Source organism: Amblyomma americanum, chromosome 9 (genome assembly GCF_052857255.1).
Source record: "Amblyomma americanum isolate KBUSLIRL-KWMA chromosome 9, ASM5285725v1, whole genome shotgun sequence".
Taxonomy (NCBI): domain Eukaryota; kingdom Metazoa; phylum Arthropoda; class Arachnida; order Ixodida; family Ixodidae; genus Amblyomma; species Amblyomma americanum.
In genome coordinates this window covers 148,514,358-148,534,248 of record NC_135505.1, presented here as the reverse complement: position 1 = coordinate 148,534,248, position 19,891 = coordinate 148,514,358, and the positions used below count along the sequence as shown (strand labels likewise).

The 19,891-nt window shown below is 45.3% G+C and overlaps 2 protein-coding genes across 2 annotated transcripts in view; one reads left to right on the top strand and one right to left on the bottom strand.

Moving 5' to 3' along the window:
• Positions 1-139: 139 nt before the first annotated feature.
• Positions 140-2,901, top strand: LOC144104860 (uncharacterized). The gene is made up of 2 exons (XM_077638082.1): positions 140-627; positions 1,889-2,901. Exons 1-2 carry the CDS (start codon positions 140-142, stop codon positions 2,088-2,090), a joined length of 690 nt encoding a protein of 229 aa, XP_077494208.1. The 3' UTR covers positions 2,091-2,901.
• A 956-nt stretch (positions 2,902-3,857) lies between these two features.
• The window catches only part of LOC144104857 (uncharacterized), a 41,039-nt gene continuing 25,005 nt past the window's right edge, over positions 3,858-19,891 (bottom strand). Inside the window, exons 8-17 of the mRNA XM_077638071.1 lie at positions 19,456-19,506; positions 14,841-14,923; positions 7,373-7,441; positions 6,668-7,062; positions 5,683-5,946; positions 5,514-5,591; positions 5,039-5,167; positions 4,891-4,951; positions 4,717-4,826; positions 3,858-4,061 (exon numbers count right to left, since the gene is read on the bottom strand). Of these exons, the coding sequence (XP_077494197.1) occupies positions 3,921-4,061; positions 4,717-4,826; positions 4,891-4,951; positions 5,039-5,167; positions 5,514-5,591; positions 5,683-5,946; positions 6,668-7,062; positions 7,373-7,441; positions 14,841-14,923; positions 19,456-19,506 (1,381 nt within the window). The 3' untranslated portion in view covers positions 3,858-3,920. The remainder of the gene's footprint in view (positions 4,062-4,716; positions 4,827-4,890; positions 4,952-5,038; positions 5,168-5,513; positions 5,592-5,682; positions 5,947-6,667; positions 7,063-7,372; positions 7,442-14,840; positions 14,924-19,455; positions 19,507-19,891) is intronic.

Genomic DNA, 19,891 nt, shown 5'->3' with positions numbered 1-19,891 from the left:
TACTACGTCTGTGCGTTCTGTTAGCGCACAGTTCTGTTAAGTGGACTACAAGTTCGCACCGAAATAAACGATTAGTGACAGCAACAGAGGGGACTTGCGTGTCCCGCGATGGTATGAAAGGAAACGAAATTTGAAAGATATGACTTCGCTCGAGTCAGAAGCTTTCAGTAGCTCCGACTCGATGGATACTTCAGAGCACGAGGAGTTCGTGCAAGCAATCGAAGTGCAAGGCTCTCGCTATTTTCTCTACACCGCTGCCGAACCGACCAAGTACGCTCTCCTGCTCAGCGACGGAAGTAAGTGCTTCGCAGGGCACGTTTCGAAGCCGGACGAGGCCCGTCCCGCGTTCCACAATGCGCTCACGGCGGGCGGCGGTTGCGAGTTCTGGTATCTACTGAAGCCCGTCGATGAGGACCGGGCTCGCTTCTTTTGGATGCAGCAGCTAGCGGAAGGCATCAAGGAGAGGCTGGGCGAAGTGGTGCTGCGACGCGCCGACGACGCCGGCCCCCGACTGCTCGAGGCCGCGATGCGCATCGTGCAGAGGCGCGACCACAGCCTCACTCGCCTGCGCGAAGAGCTGGACAAGACTCGCAAGGAACAAGCGCGGACGCTGGAACAGCTGGAGAGGTAGTACGCTTGCCAAAGGAAGGCCGCTTTCCATGGTAGAGCATTGTTTCTGTGAATGCCCGAGACACTCTAATACATTCATGGACGAAGCACTGTCATTCTTGCACCCTGCTAATGGAGAAAGGTTGTTGTTGTTATCCTCATACTATGGCACATGCCCATAGGGGGATTGGCCAATAATTGGGGGGCACAGAGAGTTTTTCAGATAAATATTTCCTGGACGAAAATAAAATGAATGGTAAGGAAGGAAGAAGTAAACAGAAAGGGACAACGAAATGAAACGGGAAAAGCATAACGCACGCAGGAGATCGAGGCTGATGTTTATAGCCGAGTAGTTAAAGGATAATGATAATTGTAAGAATAAAAATATTATTGAAAAAATTTTTTAAAAATCAACAAGGTAGCCGTCTTGATTCTATTAACTAATTTTGGACGGCGGTAAAAACAGACTTGTGGCTGTACCCAAGTGTGGTGGCTCCAAACGACATATGACTGGGTTGCTCAAAGGTGTAGTGGTTTCTCTAAAAGCCGTCTTCTCATCATGGTGTGTCGGCGACAGAACAACAAAAAATGGTCTATGGTTTCGTGCTCACCACAGAATAGACAGACAGGATTAAGTGCCAACCCAGACCTGTGCAAATAAAAATTTAAGGGTGGGATCCGGCAGCGGAGCCTTTATCGATAGAGATACCTCAACCTGCCGTGAATGGCACGATTGCCTGCTCCACGAATACCTCAAGTGCAGGTAATCATCAGATCTTAAAAGAGATCCAGTTGTCATTCTTAACAAATTCTGTCTCCGGAACCTCGCTGCTGTAATGTACGCTGTAGCCGGAACGATAGGTAGCACGGGGCCAGGTACCGTTCATCGCGATGCCGTTAGAATGCGCTAATAGTAAGAGGCCACACGCTCCCGTTCCTCTTAACCGCAATTTGTACGAACTGGGTGACGCATTTGCCCTGCAGTATTCGGCGGTCTGTCTGCTGGAGCTGCAGAGTGAAATGCGAATAACTACATTCTATGCACCTCCGTGCAGCAACATTCTTTGTAGCTGCCTGGTTGTGCTCTAGTGGACAATAGTGGTTTGCACTCTTCGGTCTTACAGAAACCTCCTCCGTAAGCACACTGGGAGCGTAATGAAGTGCATCACTCTTCTCGAGTTTTTAAGAAACGGCAAGTAAAAGCTGGGGACTTGTATTTCGGCATCCTACCTCAAAATTCAAACCACGTGAGCACTCAATGGCCCTTCCCGTTTCGCAGGAGTGTGCAAATGAAGGAAGAAATGGAGGCCGAGCTGTACGCCAAGTTCAGCCTGGTGCTCAATGCAAAGAAGCGCCGCATACGTGAGGGTGCTGCAGGCAGTGCTGCAGCTGGTGACGCAGCCGAAGAGCAAGCCATTGCCAGCACACCTGCTAGCCAGCCAGCATCCGTGCCCGATCTTCTGGACCAGCTGTTAAGCTAATAGGCGGGCATTGCTGCACTGCGTGTGCAGCTTAACTAGTCTTACTCAACCAAACATAACCAATCCGAGTGTTGCACTGTAGACTTGCTCTGCGCGTTCTTGTCAATTTATTTGATCTCTGGCATTTTATGTTGGCATGATGTACAATCATACCTTGTAATAACTTCACGGTCCATAATGATAAAGTAGAAATGACTAAGCACAGTTTTCTGTGAAGTTCATTAAGACCGGTGCATTTGATTACTCACTTTAATGAATCATTGCATATCATTGAAAAAGGAACTGGTTCCAATATGCCATTTGACACTCGCATACAGAGCTATCAGGCATGCATTTGAAGGAACAGCTAAATATCTCCCACTACTTTACACAGTACCTGGCATTGAATTTTTTTTTTTACAGTAAAATAAATTGCCACTTATTTTATGTGCACGTGCATCAGAAGTCGGGGGCATAAAATTTCACTGCAAACAGGACTACATGGTCATCATATTCATTCCTCTGTCGGCCGCTAGTTGCTGGCTGCAGGAACAGCCTCCACAGAGGCAGCCAAGGTCACCCGCGCCTGTATTAAATTTAGTCATAGTGAAATCTCAGCATCTCAACTTTGCTGTGCGATTTTAACTACACCATGCAAAGTACCGAATGTGCGAAAATGGTACGAGAGTAGGATTTCCATGAGTCATGCAGCATGTACATCGTAGCATCAGGAAACCAACCCAAATTTAAATTCCAAGATCTTTCACATACATCAGCTACGTGACGAGTGAATAAACTCTGCATGGTCACACCATGCTCATACTTACAAGAAGACATTGTGTGCGAGACTTCCTGCAAGGCATAATTTCATTACATCACTTAGCAAGGTGAAATGCAAAGCTTAGCAACAATTATTGACTGACACTGGCTTAAAGTTGCTAGAGTGCCACTGTTGTAAGACAGTGATCTAAGCAGCCACCAAACTGGCTGACAACCAATTTCATTTATTACTGCCTTAACATGGGGGCCTTATGGACATTAATACTGAATTACTGTTGTTACAAAATTCAAAGGAAAAAATGCAGGTGTACTGTACAAAACAAAATTGTGAATTGTGGGGTTTAATGTCCTGAAGCAACACAGGGGTTGCGAGGGACGCCACATTAGAGGCCTCCAGATTAATTTCAATTGCATGGAATTCTTTAATGTGTGCTGACATCGCAAAGCACACGTGGGTGCCTTTTGCGTTTCGCCTTCATTAAAGTGCAAACACCGCAGCCAGGAATGAACCCGGGTTCTACAGCTCAATAGCCGAGCATCTTGACCACTGAGCCACCGCACCAGGTAGTACATAGATTAAAATAAAGTATTAAAAACTAAACAACCGATGTAAATCCTGAAAGAAAGAACTGGGGCAACAGTCAGGCCAGTGCAGGCGTACAAGGCAGTAACATGCTCTACAAATTTCCGCTATAATTAACTATTACAATGAATGATATATGGGGTATGATGTCCCAGTGCGGCTCGTGGGCTCTAGAAGACACCATAGTGGAGGGCTCCGGATTGATTTAGGCTACATGGAGATCTTTAATGTGCTCTAATCATGCACAGCACGCACACAAGCGTTTTTACATTTCATCTCCATCGAAATGCCGTGGCCGGGATTCGATTCCACGACATTGGGCATGCCAGCCGAACGCAATAGCCACCAAGTCATTGCAGGGAGTCCAGTGTAACACTACTGCATACAAGAAGAGGTGGTTCTAGCAGAGAATGAGACAGACACACTTGAAACAAGTGGACATGTGCTTTTTTTTTTCTTTCATGAATGTGGGAGAGGAAAAGGGTGATTCAGATGTACTTGGTCCGTGTGAGTGCTCTTTCAGCGTGACTGGGGTCTGTGAACTTGGACCAATCTGTCTGGCCCACAACGAAGCCAATGTCCCGCATACGCTTCTGCTGTTTGCTCTCTTCTATGTCGGCCCACCGTACCTGTACAGAGAAAGAAAATTTTGTCAAGCCAAAACATGCGACTTGGTCGTGTCAATGTATGCATGAAGGATGCAAGAAATGATACGAAAAGAGGTAGACTAACATAGAGACAAACACACAATACAGACCTACAACTGTAATCCTTACTGACCATCACGAAGGCCACAAAACAGATTCCAGAAAATGCGAAAAGGAAAGTGATAGGGAAGAACAGCTGGAAAAATTTGGTAGCGTGCCAATTCCTTTTTATGCATTGCAAAAAGTGCAAAAAACAAGGGACCAGAGAAAAAAACAGAGGATAAGTGCTGGTCCCTCGTTTTTTGCAGCGTTTTTACAATGACCCTATACCAACAGCCCAATGCAAAATTTTGGTTTTTTTTTTTTGTGCATTGAAATGAAGGGCTCACATCTGACAATTCTGATATTAGTAAATCTCTTGTTTCATCACACAAACAGGTAATGCAACATTATCAAGATGATTCTGTACCTGATCATTCTTCGTGATTTGCTGAGCTTTCATTTTCATGACTCATAACGCCCATTTGTAGCTGTTTGCTCGTCCCATCAATGTGTGCCAACAGTCCCGTCACTTAATGCCGTTATTTACTGTCGTCTGTGAAACTTCAAACAGGGTTCCCCAAAGCCGAGCACTCACCCGCTTCTTGCCCGGTTCACTGTGTCGCTCCTCGTAGTCGTCGGGCAGCTGGAGGTAATCGTCCATGGACGTGTGCTTGAGACAATGGCTGCTCAAGCCGTCCAGTTTCACTGCACGAAGGGGACAGTGTCAGCAGTGCAAGGAAGAGTGCCTACGTGCTGGCAGCTCACTTACAGAGTCGTTCACCACTGCCTGTGGTGTCTGTCATCAGTTCCCAGCGGCTCGGCTTGTGGACCTGTACAAACACTCGAGTCAAATCCAAGTCGGTACAAGCACTCGGGTCGAACTAAAGCCAGCTTGTTCCCAATTTCTTGGTACTCACGGGCTCTTCCTCCTCCTCCTCCTCCTCCTCGTTCTCGTCACCTTTGTCGGGTGCCGCATCAGCACCACCATCGCCACCACTGCCCTCAGCGCCAGCATCGGTCGCATCGGCTGGTGGCAGCTCTTCGTCCTGCACTCAAAGTGCAGTGAAGTTGCATCGTATAGGCAACGTGCACCTTATGTCCTAGATACTACACCTCATTGTCACCATTGCCTGCCTGTACTGCCTGCACACAATATCAAGCACATCTAATTTCCATTAAGGAAGTACTTACCTATGTACACCAGAGCCAATTTCCACAACGTGCCCCCCGATTCCTGCCCCTTCCAACAAAGAAATCGGCCCTCTCACTCACCCTTCAAAGTAGGTTGGGCATGCCCATTCCAGTGATAAATCACACTGTGTGCATTGCTGTGTGGGCTATGGGAACAGTTCTACAAGTGGAACAGGTGGGATGAGTTGTCGGGACCCTCACCATGTCCTCCATCTCTAGCAGAATACTGCAGTCAAGCCGGGGGTAGTTCTTGGGTGCGGGCTCCCAGGAGTCCACGATCTGCACAAGAATGGTAAAGTAAGCTAAGCAGTTGCCTTTGGTTTGTATGGCATTTGAGGCTGAAGGGGGCAGGAGGCTGCCCAAGAGGCACCTTCTGGATGTCCTCGAGGGAGCGGCCATGGACATTGCGCCGGTGGCACTCCTCGGGGTCCAGGCAATCCGGCTCACAGACGTACACCTGGAAGCCGTTCTGACGCGCGTAGCCAGCAAACTGCTCCAGCTGCTGTACGCGCGCCAGCACTGCGTCGATCAGCACAAATGAAAACAGCCGGCCATCCACAGTCTTGCGGAACGACTTGAGCAAGCTGCCGAAGTAGACGTCCTCCATGTCAGCCTCATACTCGTACCGGAACTCCTGTTCCAAGAAAAACAATAACTTCGTTCAAACAGGAGACTTAAAACAATTTTTATTGACATCACTGTCTCTTTGTCACTGATGCTTTCCCTTCTATTCTCAGCACAGAAGAGGCCCTGTGCAGTGCGTTCAATACACATGATCTACAGCAAAGTCCCTGTGCTGTAGCTTATGGCGCAGATGTGAAAGTACTCTTCGTTGCAAAAAAAAAAAAAAAACCGACCAATAATGGCACTGCACTTGTAGCGATAAAACATCAGCCTACAAAGGATACCAAGAGACTGAAGGAAACACAGTAGTGATCCACAACAGGGTTATCAAATGGCAGCACACCTTCAGCGCTGAAAACAGCTTCCTAAAGTTCTGGAGCTTTTATGTCGTAGTGCCATAGCTGCATACAAAACAATGAAGATATCCTTGGCTGCTGACCCGAAAGATGCGGGTTCGATCCCGATCGCAGCAGTTGCAGTTCAATGGAGGTGAAACGATAGAGACCCTTGTACTGTGCGATGTCAGTGCGCGTTAAAGAACCCCAGGTGGTCAAAACTAATCAGAGCCCTCCACTATGACGTTCCTCATAGTCTTAGTCGCTTTCATACGTTAAACTTTACAGACACATAAATCCAAACGCACTTTCACACCGACAATGGGTTACAAAAAGCCATTACATAAGACCCCTGTGGTTTTCCTGCAAATTAGAAGAGACTGTGCAGTAACTCACCTTCCGCTTCACGCGCTTGCCTGTGTCGGGGTCCAGTTCAGACACTTCCACCTCCTGCATGAAGTAGTCATCGAGGGCCAGTACTCGAGGCGCCACGCTTCCGGCGGCGCCCATCTCGCGCTCCTTGAGCAGCCGTGCCAAGTACGACTTGCCTGAGCCCGGCGGGCCGCGCACCACAACGCACAACAGCGGCGGGCGCGACTCGCGGCCGGGCAGCCCCAGCAGGTCCTCAGCAGAGACCACCTGCGGTTCAGGTGGTGCAGGTGCGGGTGCAGGCACAGGTGCAGGTGCACGTGGAGGCAGACATCTTCCATCCATCATTGACAGCGGGAGCTCCAGGTCATCCATAATGGGAGAGCGTGCGCGGCCTGGCCTACCATGGCCGTAGTCCAGCACTGCACCAAGTGCAACAGCTTAGCTCAGAAAAACTCGGCGCTACAGTCGGATACAACTCAAGAATGAAGCAGCAAACAACCCTCAAAAGGGGCCCTCCAATCAATGAAATCAACCTACTGTTGTAACATCACAGTCAACCTTGCACCTGCTAGCATGCAAATGCATGCTGTGGAAGGTGCAATGTGGTTGACTGCAATGCCACGACAACAGGCAGTGCCATTTTTGTAAGGTCCCCTCTGAAGGGCATTTGCAGCTTCATTCTTAAGTGCTGTCAGACTGTAGCTTTTGCTAGATGGCCATCATACCCACCTTGAGGTTCTTGCCTTCTTTCACTCTCTCCAGTCTTCCCATGGCCATAGTCGAAAGACTCAAACTTTGCTGTGAAGTAAAAAAAGGGAAAAGGGTGCCTTAGCTGCCTTCTTAAGACAACAGAACTTGCATGCTTAACCCTGCACTATAACAAAGAATGCAGGGCTTGCACCGGGTGTGCGAAAGCCCTCTGACAATGCCCTTTTCAGAAAAGGCACGATTTTCACATAGGCTGTAGACTGGAGCCACTAATGTACAACAGCAATAGCTACAGGAAGCTGGCCCTTATCACTGTGCAAGTCTTTCACATCTGTCCTCCTGCAGCTAGTTTACACTGCCCTGACCATCACTTTTGCAGCATTACCTTAAATTCCTCTACCTGCATCAACTGCCTCACCTGATTTGCAAAAGCTAGTCCTTGAAGATTACAACAGCTCCATGCTTTGAACTCTTTTAAACATTTTACTTCATAGCTGCCAAGTATCAGCACCAGAGATGTGCAATTAGTGGGTATGTTTTACTGTTTAAGCTGCTAGACCTTCCTTATAATGCAGGGGACCTTTACATTTAAGCACTATTAAGCTGCTGAACTTGCCTAATAATGCAAGGTGCATTTATTTTTATGCAATTTTTCAGAAGCCATGCATTTTTTGCATACTCTTGCAGTGCAGAGTAGCAACTTACCATTGAGGCTTAACTACAGACTCCACACAACAGATATGCCTACCAATAAAGACGGGTGGCTGGGCATAGCTGGTTGTGAGGTAGACTACTTTTTCTTTCTTTTTAGCTTTGTTAAGCATGCTCATGTATCCTTAGTTAAGCTTTACTGTACTAGGCTATGGATGCAACTGACTCATCATGTACACTACCTCTTAGCGCAGTCGCCTACCAGCCTTTGCAAGACCCTCCAGGGATGCCCAATTTATTTCATGGTCACCGACTTGCTTGTATGGCTAAATTTTTAATAGGCTGTGCAAGCTGCATTTTGGGTCAAGTCATCCTAGCTTTGTGCTAATTATTCAGGCTCCATTGCTTAAGGAGGTCCCAGGACCACAGTGCCGATACCACGATCCAGTGCCAAAATAACAAGCATGCATTGCCAAGTAGGTTACAGTGATCAATAGCAACCACATTTTGTGGTAGGTTGTTAGCAGTCAAAATCCTTCAGTTTGACACTCCCCATTTTGAAGTCTACCACAGTCATGTGCTATGTTAAGCTATAGTTTCATGGGGCTACACATCTAAAAGCCTAAGACTAGGCATAACTGGGAATACTTCGAAATGGCCCTTTCAGATGAAGGGACACCACAGCTTAGGGAAAGCCCTCCATGCTTCTTTCCACACCGATGTATTAAAGCACACACAGCACGCAATTCTGTGACCCTGTGCATTGTACTAAAAGAACCCCCCAGGTAGAGCAGATTCTTGACCTGCAAACCATTACAATTTAACATCCACCTGTGTGCAGCCTGAAGGCCAGAGAGAAATCCCAAAAGGGTTTCTCAAATTTACGTAATATAGAGAAAAACCTAAGATTTAATGTTCTGCTTTGTGGTAGCTGCATGGCTGCACTCAGGAGGACATTAGTTACAATTAGCCTCATGTCGTAAAAGTACCATCAGCATCAAAAGAAATGTGAACAAAACACTGAAACACTAGCATATAAAATCAAAAATTTTAGTCGTTGGAAAGGAAATAAAGGTGTGGCCTATTAGCTCTGCCAAAGAGCGAACTTTACACCTTTGATGCAAGTGTCAACCAGTCTAGTATTCTGCCTCCCTACTGTAGTTTTGCAGTTCGAGTTTCAATTCTCTTGTTTGCATTTCATTTGATGCTGATAGTAGTTTACCAAGGAGGATTCCCTTAGATCTAGTGGACTAACAACACTCCCACTTTGGAGTGTCAATAGCAAAGCTGTGCTTTCCACTTACTAGCCACTATGGCAGGCACAGTTTAGGCAGTGACTGCCCTATACTCTGTCTTGCTGCAACTTCACAAAATGCGAAAGCTATGGGCAGAGTGAGCCACAGCGGTCGTGGGAACAAGCACAAGGGTGTGACATTCCCGTAGAGCCAATGGGGACGATTTTGAAATGCGACGGTGGCGGTGCCTGGGAGTTGGCGGTAAAAACATAAATTGCTCAAAACTTTGCTCGCTATGCTTGCGCCGGTCGCTGTCGTCTGCTGCCACTGCGCTGCAGCGTTGCCCGCGGCGGCACTGGCGGCGCAGACGCGTTGTGTCATTGACTCCAGCCGCGTTTGCTGCCAGATACCAGGATCGCTGCAATCGTTCCGACCGTGGCGACACTTATGGCGCGGACGCGCAACTTGCAACATGCCACAGCACTGACAAGCAACACACTACTTTTAAAGTGTTGTTCTGCCAGCCATGCTGAGGTCCCCAGTGACCTTTGTGCATGGCCAGCTGAGAATTTTGGAACAAGGAAGCGAGACAAGTGTAGAAGTACCTTCTCATACAATATTACTGCTCTTGCCCACATTGTTCCTACAAGTACAAATTTTATTGACAAGTGTGATATTAACTGCAAATCCCATTAAGATTGTATCCAGATAGCTGGAATGGCATGTTTAATAAAGGAGAGAGTTATCATCACACACAGTCTATATTTAAGAAAAACAAATTCATTTTAACTTTAGCAGACATCAGTGTGAAGCTCACAGCCTTTTGCATTTGGCGAGTTACAGTTGCACAGAGGACAGTTTGGCAGTGGTCCTGGGTTAAACCTGCTCACCAAAATGAGTTTTTGTAGGTTTTTTTTTTTACTTAAAATCTGAGCCCAGGTTGATAATTACTTTCCCACTGTGATGCAGCTTGCAACAATCAGCCCACACTCTCTGGCTGAGCCCGGCTACGTGCCAGAGAGGCAGTACTTTTTTTCGCTCACGTACCTGTCAATGCTCTCCAATTTCTTGTACGACGAACGGCTACTGGCCATTTTGTATAGGTCTACAGCTGGGCAGGACAGCCCTTGACAAGCATTCTCATTTATGTGATCTTGGATGGCACTGCTACGCCAAGTGTGACAAACACCCGTTAAGGGGGGGAGTAGCACGGTAGCCCACTTGCCAGGAACAGCTTAATTTGGCGCAAAGTCTAGGTGTATTAGATTCGTCAGCACAGCCACTGTCTGTTCGGTGAACAGGAGGTCACATGGCTGAAGACGGCGCACTGCAGTTTGTGGTTACGCAGAGTACCAGGCAAAAGCCTCAGGTTATTTTTATTACAATGTTCTAGTGACCTGCCAAGCAGTTCCGTGCCGCTTAGCAAGAGGGCTACGTACGTGCGCCAGCTTCCAGTGCCATTGCCAAGTGCCAGCAGCACGCATGCCTAATAAGACAAGCCAAGAGCAAAGCAGTACCTTCCATGACGCTGAAACGCACAAGTGAGAGCACGCGTAATGTGAAATGCTGTGCGATATAGTAAACATATATGCTAATTAAAAAGATACCAAGATCACCACCGTCCTACTTCTGTTCTGAGTAAAGCTAATTCGACTTTTTTTGCAGCTCTACTGACGTTCCTTCAGCAGCACAAAGGGAGCATTCTTGCCATTTGATTCAAACTTGTGAAATAGATGACGATGTTGGGCAATTATGGACTTCTTGATCACTGGTTGGAAGTGGACGGCAGAGTGGTCTGACTTGAGAGATCCGCAAACAAAAAGCATTTGAAGTCATCAAAGTTGCAGAGAGAACATCAGAGACGCCTGCATTTCAATTTTTAAACTTCTGTAGCTTATAACAAAGCTCTATTCTTAGCGACAGTAACATCTTTGTCGCAAGAATGCAGCAATAAACTGATGCCTTGTCCTTATCAGTGCAATAAACTTTCCCAGAGTATAACAGTTTTTCAGCAGTGATCCCAGAGAAGCTTTTTTGGGCTTATCAGTGCTTAGCCTCCACCTGATATCACCTAAGATATGATCCCATGTGGCAAGGTCAACCAACAAATAAAACCTTGATCATTTAGAAAATGTTCTTGAAGTATTACGGTGACCTAGTTTGTGCGACACGTTCATTTTCAGGTGTCTCATTAAACCTCTAATCGAGTACTAGAATTTTACTTTGTCATTAGCAACCAAGCTGGCTATGATCAACAAAACTTAACGTATGCAATCAGAGAGTAGCAGTTACATTAGTAATATCGAAGATGAATTAATATGCTAAGTCACAATGATCTATGGCGTCTCTCATAGCCCGAGTTGCTTTGGGACGTTAAACCCCATATAAACCAAACAATGATCTATGCCTTTTGATCTCATAAAAGCATGAAATGCTTTAGCAGTAGTAGTATAAAATTTTATTTGGCAAAATGGGAATTACTTGCTAATTTCGAAACCTGCCATAGTGGCATGCACTAATGCAAGTGCTGGGGAAGAAGCTAAGCTGCACAAAAAATTTCGAATCTAAACATTTAATGTGCGCCCAATGTGATCCCTGGACATCTTTTCTCTTCACTTTTGGGATCAATGCATTTTTCAGCCATCTCTATAACAACAGTAATCACCATTAGCAGTCGAAATTGTCCAAGAGGCACCATGCAAGGCCTCTCACACGTAACAATTTTTAATCAATAACTTAATTCACTATATTTTGCCTCTTTTAAGTAAACAGTGCCATCTGACACCAGCAATGCTGTCATTGCATCCGTCAGGCAACCATCAAGATTCCAAAATTCCTTAGGTGGTACCACGAATTCTTGTCTTTCAATCTTAAGAAGATGGCACTACAGAGCACACCAAAACAAACTGGACTTGGCAGCAACTTCAAAGGCTGCACAGGCACACTGGCATTGGCACTGAGCTGTTCTTAGGTACCTACTGTCGACACACTAGAAGAGGCAGCAGCCCCGCTCATGCCTGTGCCACTTTTGTGGGCACACAGTACCTGCACTCCATATCAGCAATTCTATTGCAATGTTATTCAATCTTGAACAAGTTAAGTGCAGTTCCACATACTGATAGCCTTGCAATGGCAAATTCTTCAACTCAGAGAAGTTAAAGGTGGGTGCTGTTTCAACAGCGTGCCAAACAAGCTCATGATGCCAAAGAATCGCACGAACAATTCTTTCATACGCCATAGAGAATGAGCAAGTGTTTTTCTTTCTCAACTAATTTTTTAACAACATTCCTCAGAATTACTGACATGGAATGCAGTTCTCACACCACAACTAGTAGCAGTGGTAGAAGTGTCTGGGGCTTAATGGCGCAGCAACAACGTGGTCCATCTGGAAAGTGCCGCGATGACAAGCACTTATGTGCTGTATGTTCGAACCATCCTTCTTTGCTCCGTAACACAAATCATGTAGCTTCTCTTGGGTTGAGCGGCAGGGTTCCTACAATCTTTTGAATGCTTATTTATTTAGCTGGTCTCACCAGCTTATTATTTAGCTGGTCTCACCAGCTTACGACCACAAGTTACCAATAAATTACAGAAGTTCCATAATAAAGCTTTCAGACTGATTTCTGATCTGCTTTTTCAGGCTTACTCAGCAGTTCTATCTCAGAACGCAAGGAGGCTATTAAGTACAATGTATTTGACTTGAACCAGTACACTTGTGCCATTTTTTTTTATATAAATGGAAAATTCACCACATTGCTATTTAGAGCTTTTGATTGCAGGCAGGTAAACTAGGAAATGCCAAGATTGTGGCTTATAAGGAAAATGTATTTGATTTGAACCAGAAATTTGTTGCAGTTAATTCGAGATGCACCATTTTTTTTTCTATGATTAGAACATTGACCACTTCATTACATACAGCCTTTGATTGCAGGCAAGTAAACTTGGAGTAGCCATAAAGTTTTTTACACCTTTAACATTTGTGGCAAACATCAATGGGTAGGGTAGCTGAGTTCTTACAATACTACTGTTTTCAAGAACACAAAGAGGCGAGTGCAATGCAATTTATTGCAGTTATGACAGGCTTGAAGTTGGGCTTTATTCAGCCAGAGGCGTTAATGTCGTCACTGTAGCTCGCAGAGAATTTTATTTTCCCGTGCGAGACATTCTCGGAGGCCAAGAATCACTTAGCAGTCTCCTAGAAGTTGTCAAAGCTCGTCATCATGCTACTGCCTACTTGTATCTCGTGCAATGGAGCACATTAATGCGACCGATGCGACTCAACTTATGGAATTCAAGAGATAAATCTTTAATTACAGCTTATTATCATTAATCTAAATGATGTTTGAATTTACTGCTGGTATCCTACTTTTACAATAGGGTCTCCCCGGGACCCTAAGACAGTATATTTCTGCGATATGCAACTTCTGTTTGGCACACTGGTGCTTCCCCAGTTATTGAAATTACACATGCAGTTGGCACACTTACGCAGCTACTGCTGGAAGCACATGCCACACAGAAGCTGCTAAGTTACAAAATGCTAAATTTGCTTTGACATTACGCTACACTAGACGTGCTGCTTGGCTATGGTCGGATAAAGTCTGCAGTGATGCTCTGCCCACATTCAAGACCTACACATGCAATTCCTCCGCTACAAGAAAGTGGTCAGTTGTGCACGCTTTTTCTGTTAGCTAAACAAGAAGCTAACGACCACACTAAACTACAAGCTGACGAATGTTGATGCTTTTGGCTTGTTCAATACAGCCAAACATTAAAAAGCTGACTTCATTAACTGCAGAGATTGGCCAGTGGAGTTACTGTACAGGACGCCGTGGACCATGGCCCATTGTTACCAACTGATGTTTTTTTAAGCTGTATCCTACTACAGTTGTAATACCACTGTGCGTATGCATACTGTACAGCTGTTGAGTGCACGGAAGATCCTGGATAGTGGGGCTAGGATAATTAGAAACTAATACAGCGTTGCGGACCTGTGTCCCATAGACAGTGAGGATATGCTGTTACACAGCCGACTGGTTGCTAGCTAAAGCTATGTCTTTAGTACCTGTAACTAGTACTAATACTGGAAGAGTTTATGTCAATGGTACTGTTTCAAGAGAGAGAAAAGGATGGTTTAAATGAAGTAAACTGTGACTGCCTAGCAGAAACAAGCATTTCTGCATGACTGGCCCTAACCTGCAGTAGCAATATTACTTAGCCTTCCCAGGTTTGTCAGGTTAACAAGAGAAGAAAATGGAAACGAAAAGCACCATGTCGTAGACTGCTTCGAGCGTGTTCTCTACATTCTGGCCAAGACGGCGGCTGCAGTAGCACTTTGCCATTAAAAACTCCGGTAGCGGCGAAGTGCAATTTAAGGGCTTCAAGCGAATTTTAATGGAAATTTTTTTCCTCCCGAGATGAGCAATTTATGCGCAGTAGCATGTGCGCGGAAGGTTTTTCTATCCCCTCCGCCCTCACCACATGCCGTGGGTGTGGCTGTGGAGGAAGAGGGAAGACTCTCTCTCTCTCGGTGGCTGGCATATAGACAACATACATGAGAGGCCCCTTTATTCGCAACGACGGCCGGCTCGGCTACTTGGCTTTACCTCCTCCGGGCAGGTCGGCGGGCCGGTGACCGTAGTCAATCACTTCGGGCTCCCACGGGGCCTCTGGCGGCAGCTCCTCTGCCCTGGCCAGAGTGGGCCCCCCACAAGAAGAAGAGGAACACAGTGTCACACTCACACGGCCACACAACACATGGGGATGGGGGAGGACAGACACATGAGGCGGGAGGGAAGAAAAAAAAAACACCAGCTGGTTGGCATAGTGAGGCCACCCAATGCAGCGGCGTTCCAGTGCCCTCCACCCTTACGGGACACCGGGGACAACTTCATTAGACTTTTGTTCCAAGTAAAAATTTAAAGACTGATTCTGAGGCTCATTCTGGATATGCTGGCGTTTGTCCAGCAGCAAAAGATGAATTCGTTGACGAGAAAATTGGATTTAAAAATTTTCCTACCACTCGATCGAAACTTGTCATGTCTACACTGAAAAGAACTCTGTCATCTGCGCTAGCGAAGGGAATAAGTGGCGTTGCAGAGATGAGCGGAAAAAAAAAAGAGGAAAAGCTGCACTGATGCACTGCAGGTTCCTTGCAAGAACAGCCAGTGATAGTAAAACCTATTTTTTTTTTATACTTATTCTGTTCTTCACGAAAGTGGCGTCTTTGCCGCAGAATGCGGTCATCTCGGGTCATCTGCGGTCAACATCAAGCGGTGGTCAGAGTGCTCTTAAGCAAAATGAGCTTGTGGGCTACATAGTAACTTCCAGCCAACAGAAGTAAGATTCGAGTCAAGGACCCTCCTGGTGGTCTGACATCTGGAGTGCTTACAGCTTAGACCTGTCCCCCAAGCAATGATAGGTCTCCAGTCTGATCAATATCTTTTCTGCTTGCCAGAAAGTGCTTTTGTTGCCTGAAAAGCGATTAATAAATGCACACATTTAAATGATCCAGACACCTACAACTTTGGTTACTTTTATTTTTCTTGGTTATTTATAAGATATATGTTAGGAAGACACCGACAGGCCATAGATGGCACATGGGGATGTTACTTTTTATACTATTTTCATTATGGGTTTTTCTTGAATATATATAACACTCCTAGTGGTTTCCTGTTCTGAGATTAAACAGTTGAAATTCTGAGCCTGTGGTGTCATTCCTATGAGTCTTTACTTTGTCCTTGTCATTTTTCTTTTTGCATTTGCACAGTTTCCCACCCCTCTGAATAACAATCAAGAGTCAGAGCTGAACCTGGTTTCTACTTCTTTTTGCACTGCACTTCTCGTCCACGTTTTCTGCACACAAGTGGTGTGCACAAGCCTAGCTATGTGCTTTCTAGTTCTCTAATGCTACAGGAGAGGAATGGTTGCTAGTGTCACAGACATGCAACATTTCATGCTCCTGTGCTTTGAACCAAATGTGGCATCGCAGCTGGTATTATCCATTTATGTATATGATTTTCATTTGTTGCAGACTCCAGCATTCATTATGTTCATCAGCTACTGACAACGAAGTACGCATTATTGAAAAAATTCAAGTGAACTCTCATTTGAACAAAGTTCAAGGAACCGCAACAAATTACATTTTATTTTGTAAGCATCACTATAATAAAACCTCGGAAAATCAGTGATAATATTTAAACTGGGCAGAAGAAGTTCCCCGACTTCCACATGAAATACATTCGTGAACTTGTTTATCTCAAATAAACACTGCTAGTTATTGAACAGCGCACAAATATTTTGAACAACTTGCTTAATTTGAATTGGACAATTCAAATTCACGCTGAGGCCCTGGGAAAGCCAACTATTACTAAATTGCGCAGTCAGAACATTGTGTTTTATATGCGGCCCTGGTCCAAATTTTATGCCATAAGGCTATTTTGAGGCCATAACAGTCACCACGATGCTATGTAATGGTGCGCGGTACAATGCCAAGCCACAACATGCACCTGCACCTTTGTGGAGTGCACATGATGAAACACTCCAAACACAAAAGTAAATATTCTGCACCGAAAAGAGTGTTGCACCGACTGCAACATGGTCTGTAACAGGAGCACAAAGAGATCACAATAGAAATAAAAAAAGCAGAACTGCCAACAGGCCAATTGCAAGCAGTCCAGTGGCATTGGCTTTTGTCATTACGCTTAAGAGTACCTAGAAGCTCTTTAAGAAACTGGCGATGAATTGCTTTTGAACTCTTGGCACTCAAACATAAATGAGAAAGAAAATAAACCACCAGTTACTGCGGGAATTATGGTGAAAAACCACATGCAGGGCCACAAAGCACTTTGTCATGAGTTCATGGTCCTCACTTAGAAGTCTGCTCACAGTCTCGGCACAGCCTACACTGATTCCCCATTCGCATTTTTTTGATGAAATGATTCAGATCTGAGCACTTCCACAAACCCCAACTACTACACTACTAAACAAGTTTGCGGATGCAAACCTACGAGAAATGAACGGCTCCTCTTAGTTCCAGCCCCACATCAATTGAACAAAATTTTTATTTCCTGTAGCTTAAGTTAATTCGTTCTTTTTAAAACTATTTTGCAACCTGCCCGATACTTCTGAGGTCACTGCCTTGCTCCAAAAGCAAGGCGTTTGCTTCACGCACCTATAAGTGGCTCTTGCGAGCACACTGCTTTGCACACAAAAGCAATGCAAATGAAACACATGACCCTTTGGGTTCCAAGATATAAATTTGCAGCACTGAGGTGTTTAGAGATGCCATGAAAACTTTATGTGGGATCTCAAATTAATAAACGTTACAATGTAACAAGATTTCACTGTATACCACTGACAGCGTATCAGAATTTATTAAATAGAAGAGGCTTTACGTGTTTCTTTAACCAATATATCTGACGTGATGACGCCGTCTCATGAAATCCTGATGCAGAACCACAGGAGAACATGAATTGTCTGCCTTATCTACGAGTTCATTACACCTGACCGACATACAAAACAGGCAATTAAAACCAAGATGCCCCAGTTAGACACATGCCAATAAATTGGCCATTTCGAACAGTTGCTGGCTGATCCCATAACACACAAAAGAAAGAGGAAAAAGCACTTAAAAGCACATTTCAGAATTCTGATGCTTAGCTACACGATAATGAAGCAGCATAGAGCAATGAGACCAGCGCTCACTTCCAGTTTTCCTTTCCTTGCTACAGTCTCTAGGATGACACCAAGCCCATCCACACATCGGCTTTGCAATACGTCTTCTCTTCTTTTTCTTTATGCGCACCCAATACTGGCGACACACACACACACACACCTGAATCTTTCCCCAATGCCTTCACAAGGTGTCAGGTCTAGGCATACAACACACCGAGTGACACGTTACAAGGCAAGCAGCACGAACTTAGTCCACAGCAGGAAAACAAACAAAAAACAAAGGGAAAAAAAAGGCCTACTAGCAGCACCTGCCAACTATCCGAGCACTGAACAAGAAAGAACAAAGGTGAAATCCTGTGCAAGCAAGGCTGGGCTAACTTAACAGGGGCAAAATTGCAGCCAATCCAGCACGCCACTTTTCAAAAAAAGCTTACAATGTGCAATATGCCGAGATGACCACTTGTGGACATCGTCTAAATGCTTTGTTCCTAGGCATCCTCATGAAATAGCACCTCAACTTAAGGCACACTTTGATGAACGACACATTCTGTACTGACGCAATTTGTATGGATGGTTTCGATCAATATTCGACTCGTAAAATCTTTGGGAATGACGTTGCCAAGATTGAGCTGAGGCACTATCAACTGCATTAAACATGTTCACTGCATGGATATTATGTTCCGCGAGCTCATCTTTACAAATGCACAAGATTACCAGATGGGATGCACTTTCAGATGACTTTTGTTACTGCAAGCCCTGCATTAAAAACAAAAATTTAGTATTCATCGAGTGCCTTAAGCTCCACGTTTGACTACGAACAGAACTTTTCTTCTTATAAGAAACTCAGCATGTTAAAACACGCCGTTTCACAGCAGAAAACAAGACAGCACAGTTACAAAATAGGCAGCTGCATAGGATAACTACTGTTCATTGTATACTGCCAGATACACATATCCTATATGCCTGAGGAGATAGCAAGGATGTTTGTTCAGGAAAACATCTTAAGCCCCCCCCCCCCCCCCCCATATAACGAATTACCTTGCCTCCCCCCCCTTTTCACCCCCCCCCCATATAACGAATTACCTTGCCTCCCCCCCCCCCCCTTTTCACCCCCCCCCCAAAAAAAAACTGGCTTCATGCCTGCGTCTGTCCCAAGATGTTAATTTTGCTTTTCTCTTTATACTTCCTTAGTTTCTTTTAATGCCTCAAAACAAGTCTGGTCGGTCACAATACCAGCACAAAAGCTTTGTAAATAAAGTGTCATTAGTTTACGCTTGTTTTTCGTAACTGTCTTGTCTCGACTTTATACTTCGAACAACATATTTTAGGATTAAACACAGTGCCGCCACAAAGCCTCTGTGGGGATAAGTGGCAGGTGTGCGTAGGTCGCACAAACAAGAGAATAACGGTGAGACGGCCATGAACGAGCTTCTGCTAAGGCAACACAGCAGCCCAAGCGATGCATGCACGTGATGCGGAGACCCGATGATGGCTCGAGCACGACCGGGCCCTCCCAGTGTGGCGTGCAGGCAGCCGGTGACTCACCAGGGGGGCGGTGGTCGCCGGTCCCAGTCAAATGGCGGCTCATCTGGATACCTGCATTCCCAGTGAGGAGCAAGCGCTCTACCGAGGCACTCTGGACTACTTTCTCAGTCACCAACAAAAATCTGATGGCAGTATGCGTCAAAGGTGGCTGGCAGAGTTTACCGCATTTTCACGCACATTACCCACACAATTTTTTTTTTATTTTTAATGTGATCAAGAAGTTCAGCTCCAGGCTAACTGGTCAATGAAGTGTGCTCAAAAGCTTGAAGAAGGGCTCCATTATTAAGGTGAATGAATGAAAAAATTATGAAATCTTCGAGACAAACAACAAGCTTTGGAAAACAGCAGTAACAGACGATTGAATGTAGTCATTGGTTGAACATTAGAGATGATCAGAATGTGTTCTAGCAAGAGAATTTAGCTTTGTTCAAGCAGT

What these genes read in the sequence shown, in the direction of transcription:
- LOC144104860 (XM_077638082.1), top strand. Translation starts at nt 140, where the DNA reads ATGACTTCGCTCGAGTCAGAAGCTTTCAGTAGCTCCGACTCGATGGAT. An exon ending in ACGCTGGAACAGCTGGAGAG is followed by an intron (nt 628 to 1,888) that starts GTAGTACGCTTG and finishes CCCGTTTCGCAG; the next exon opens with GAGTGTGCAAATGAAGGAAG.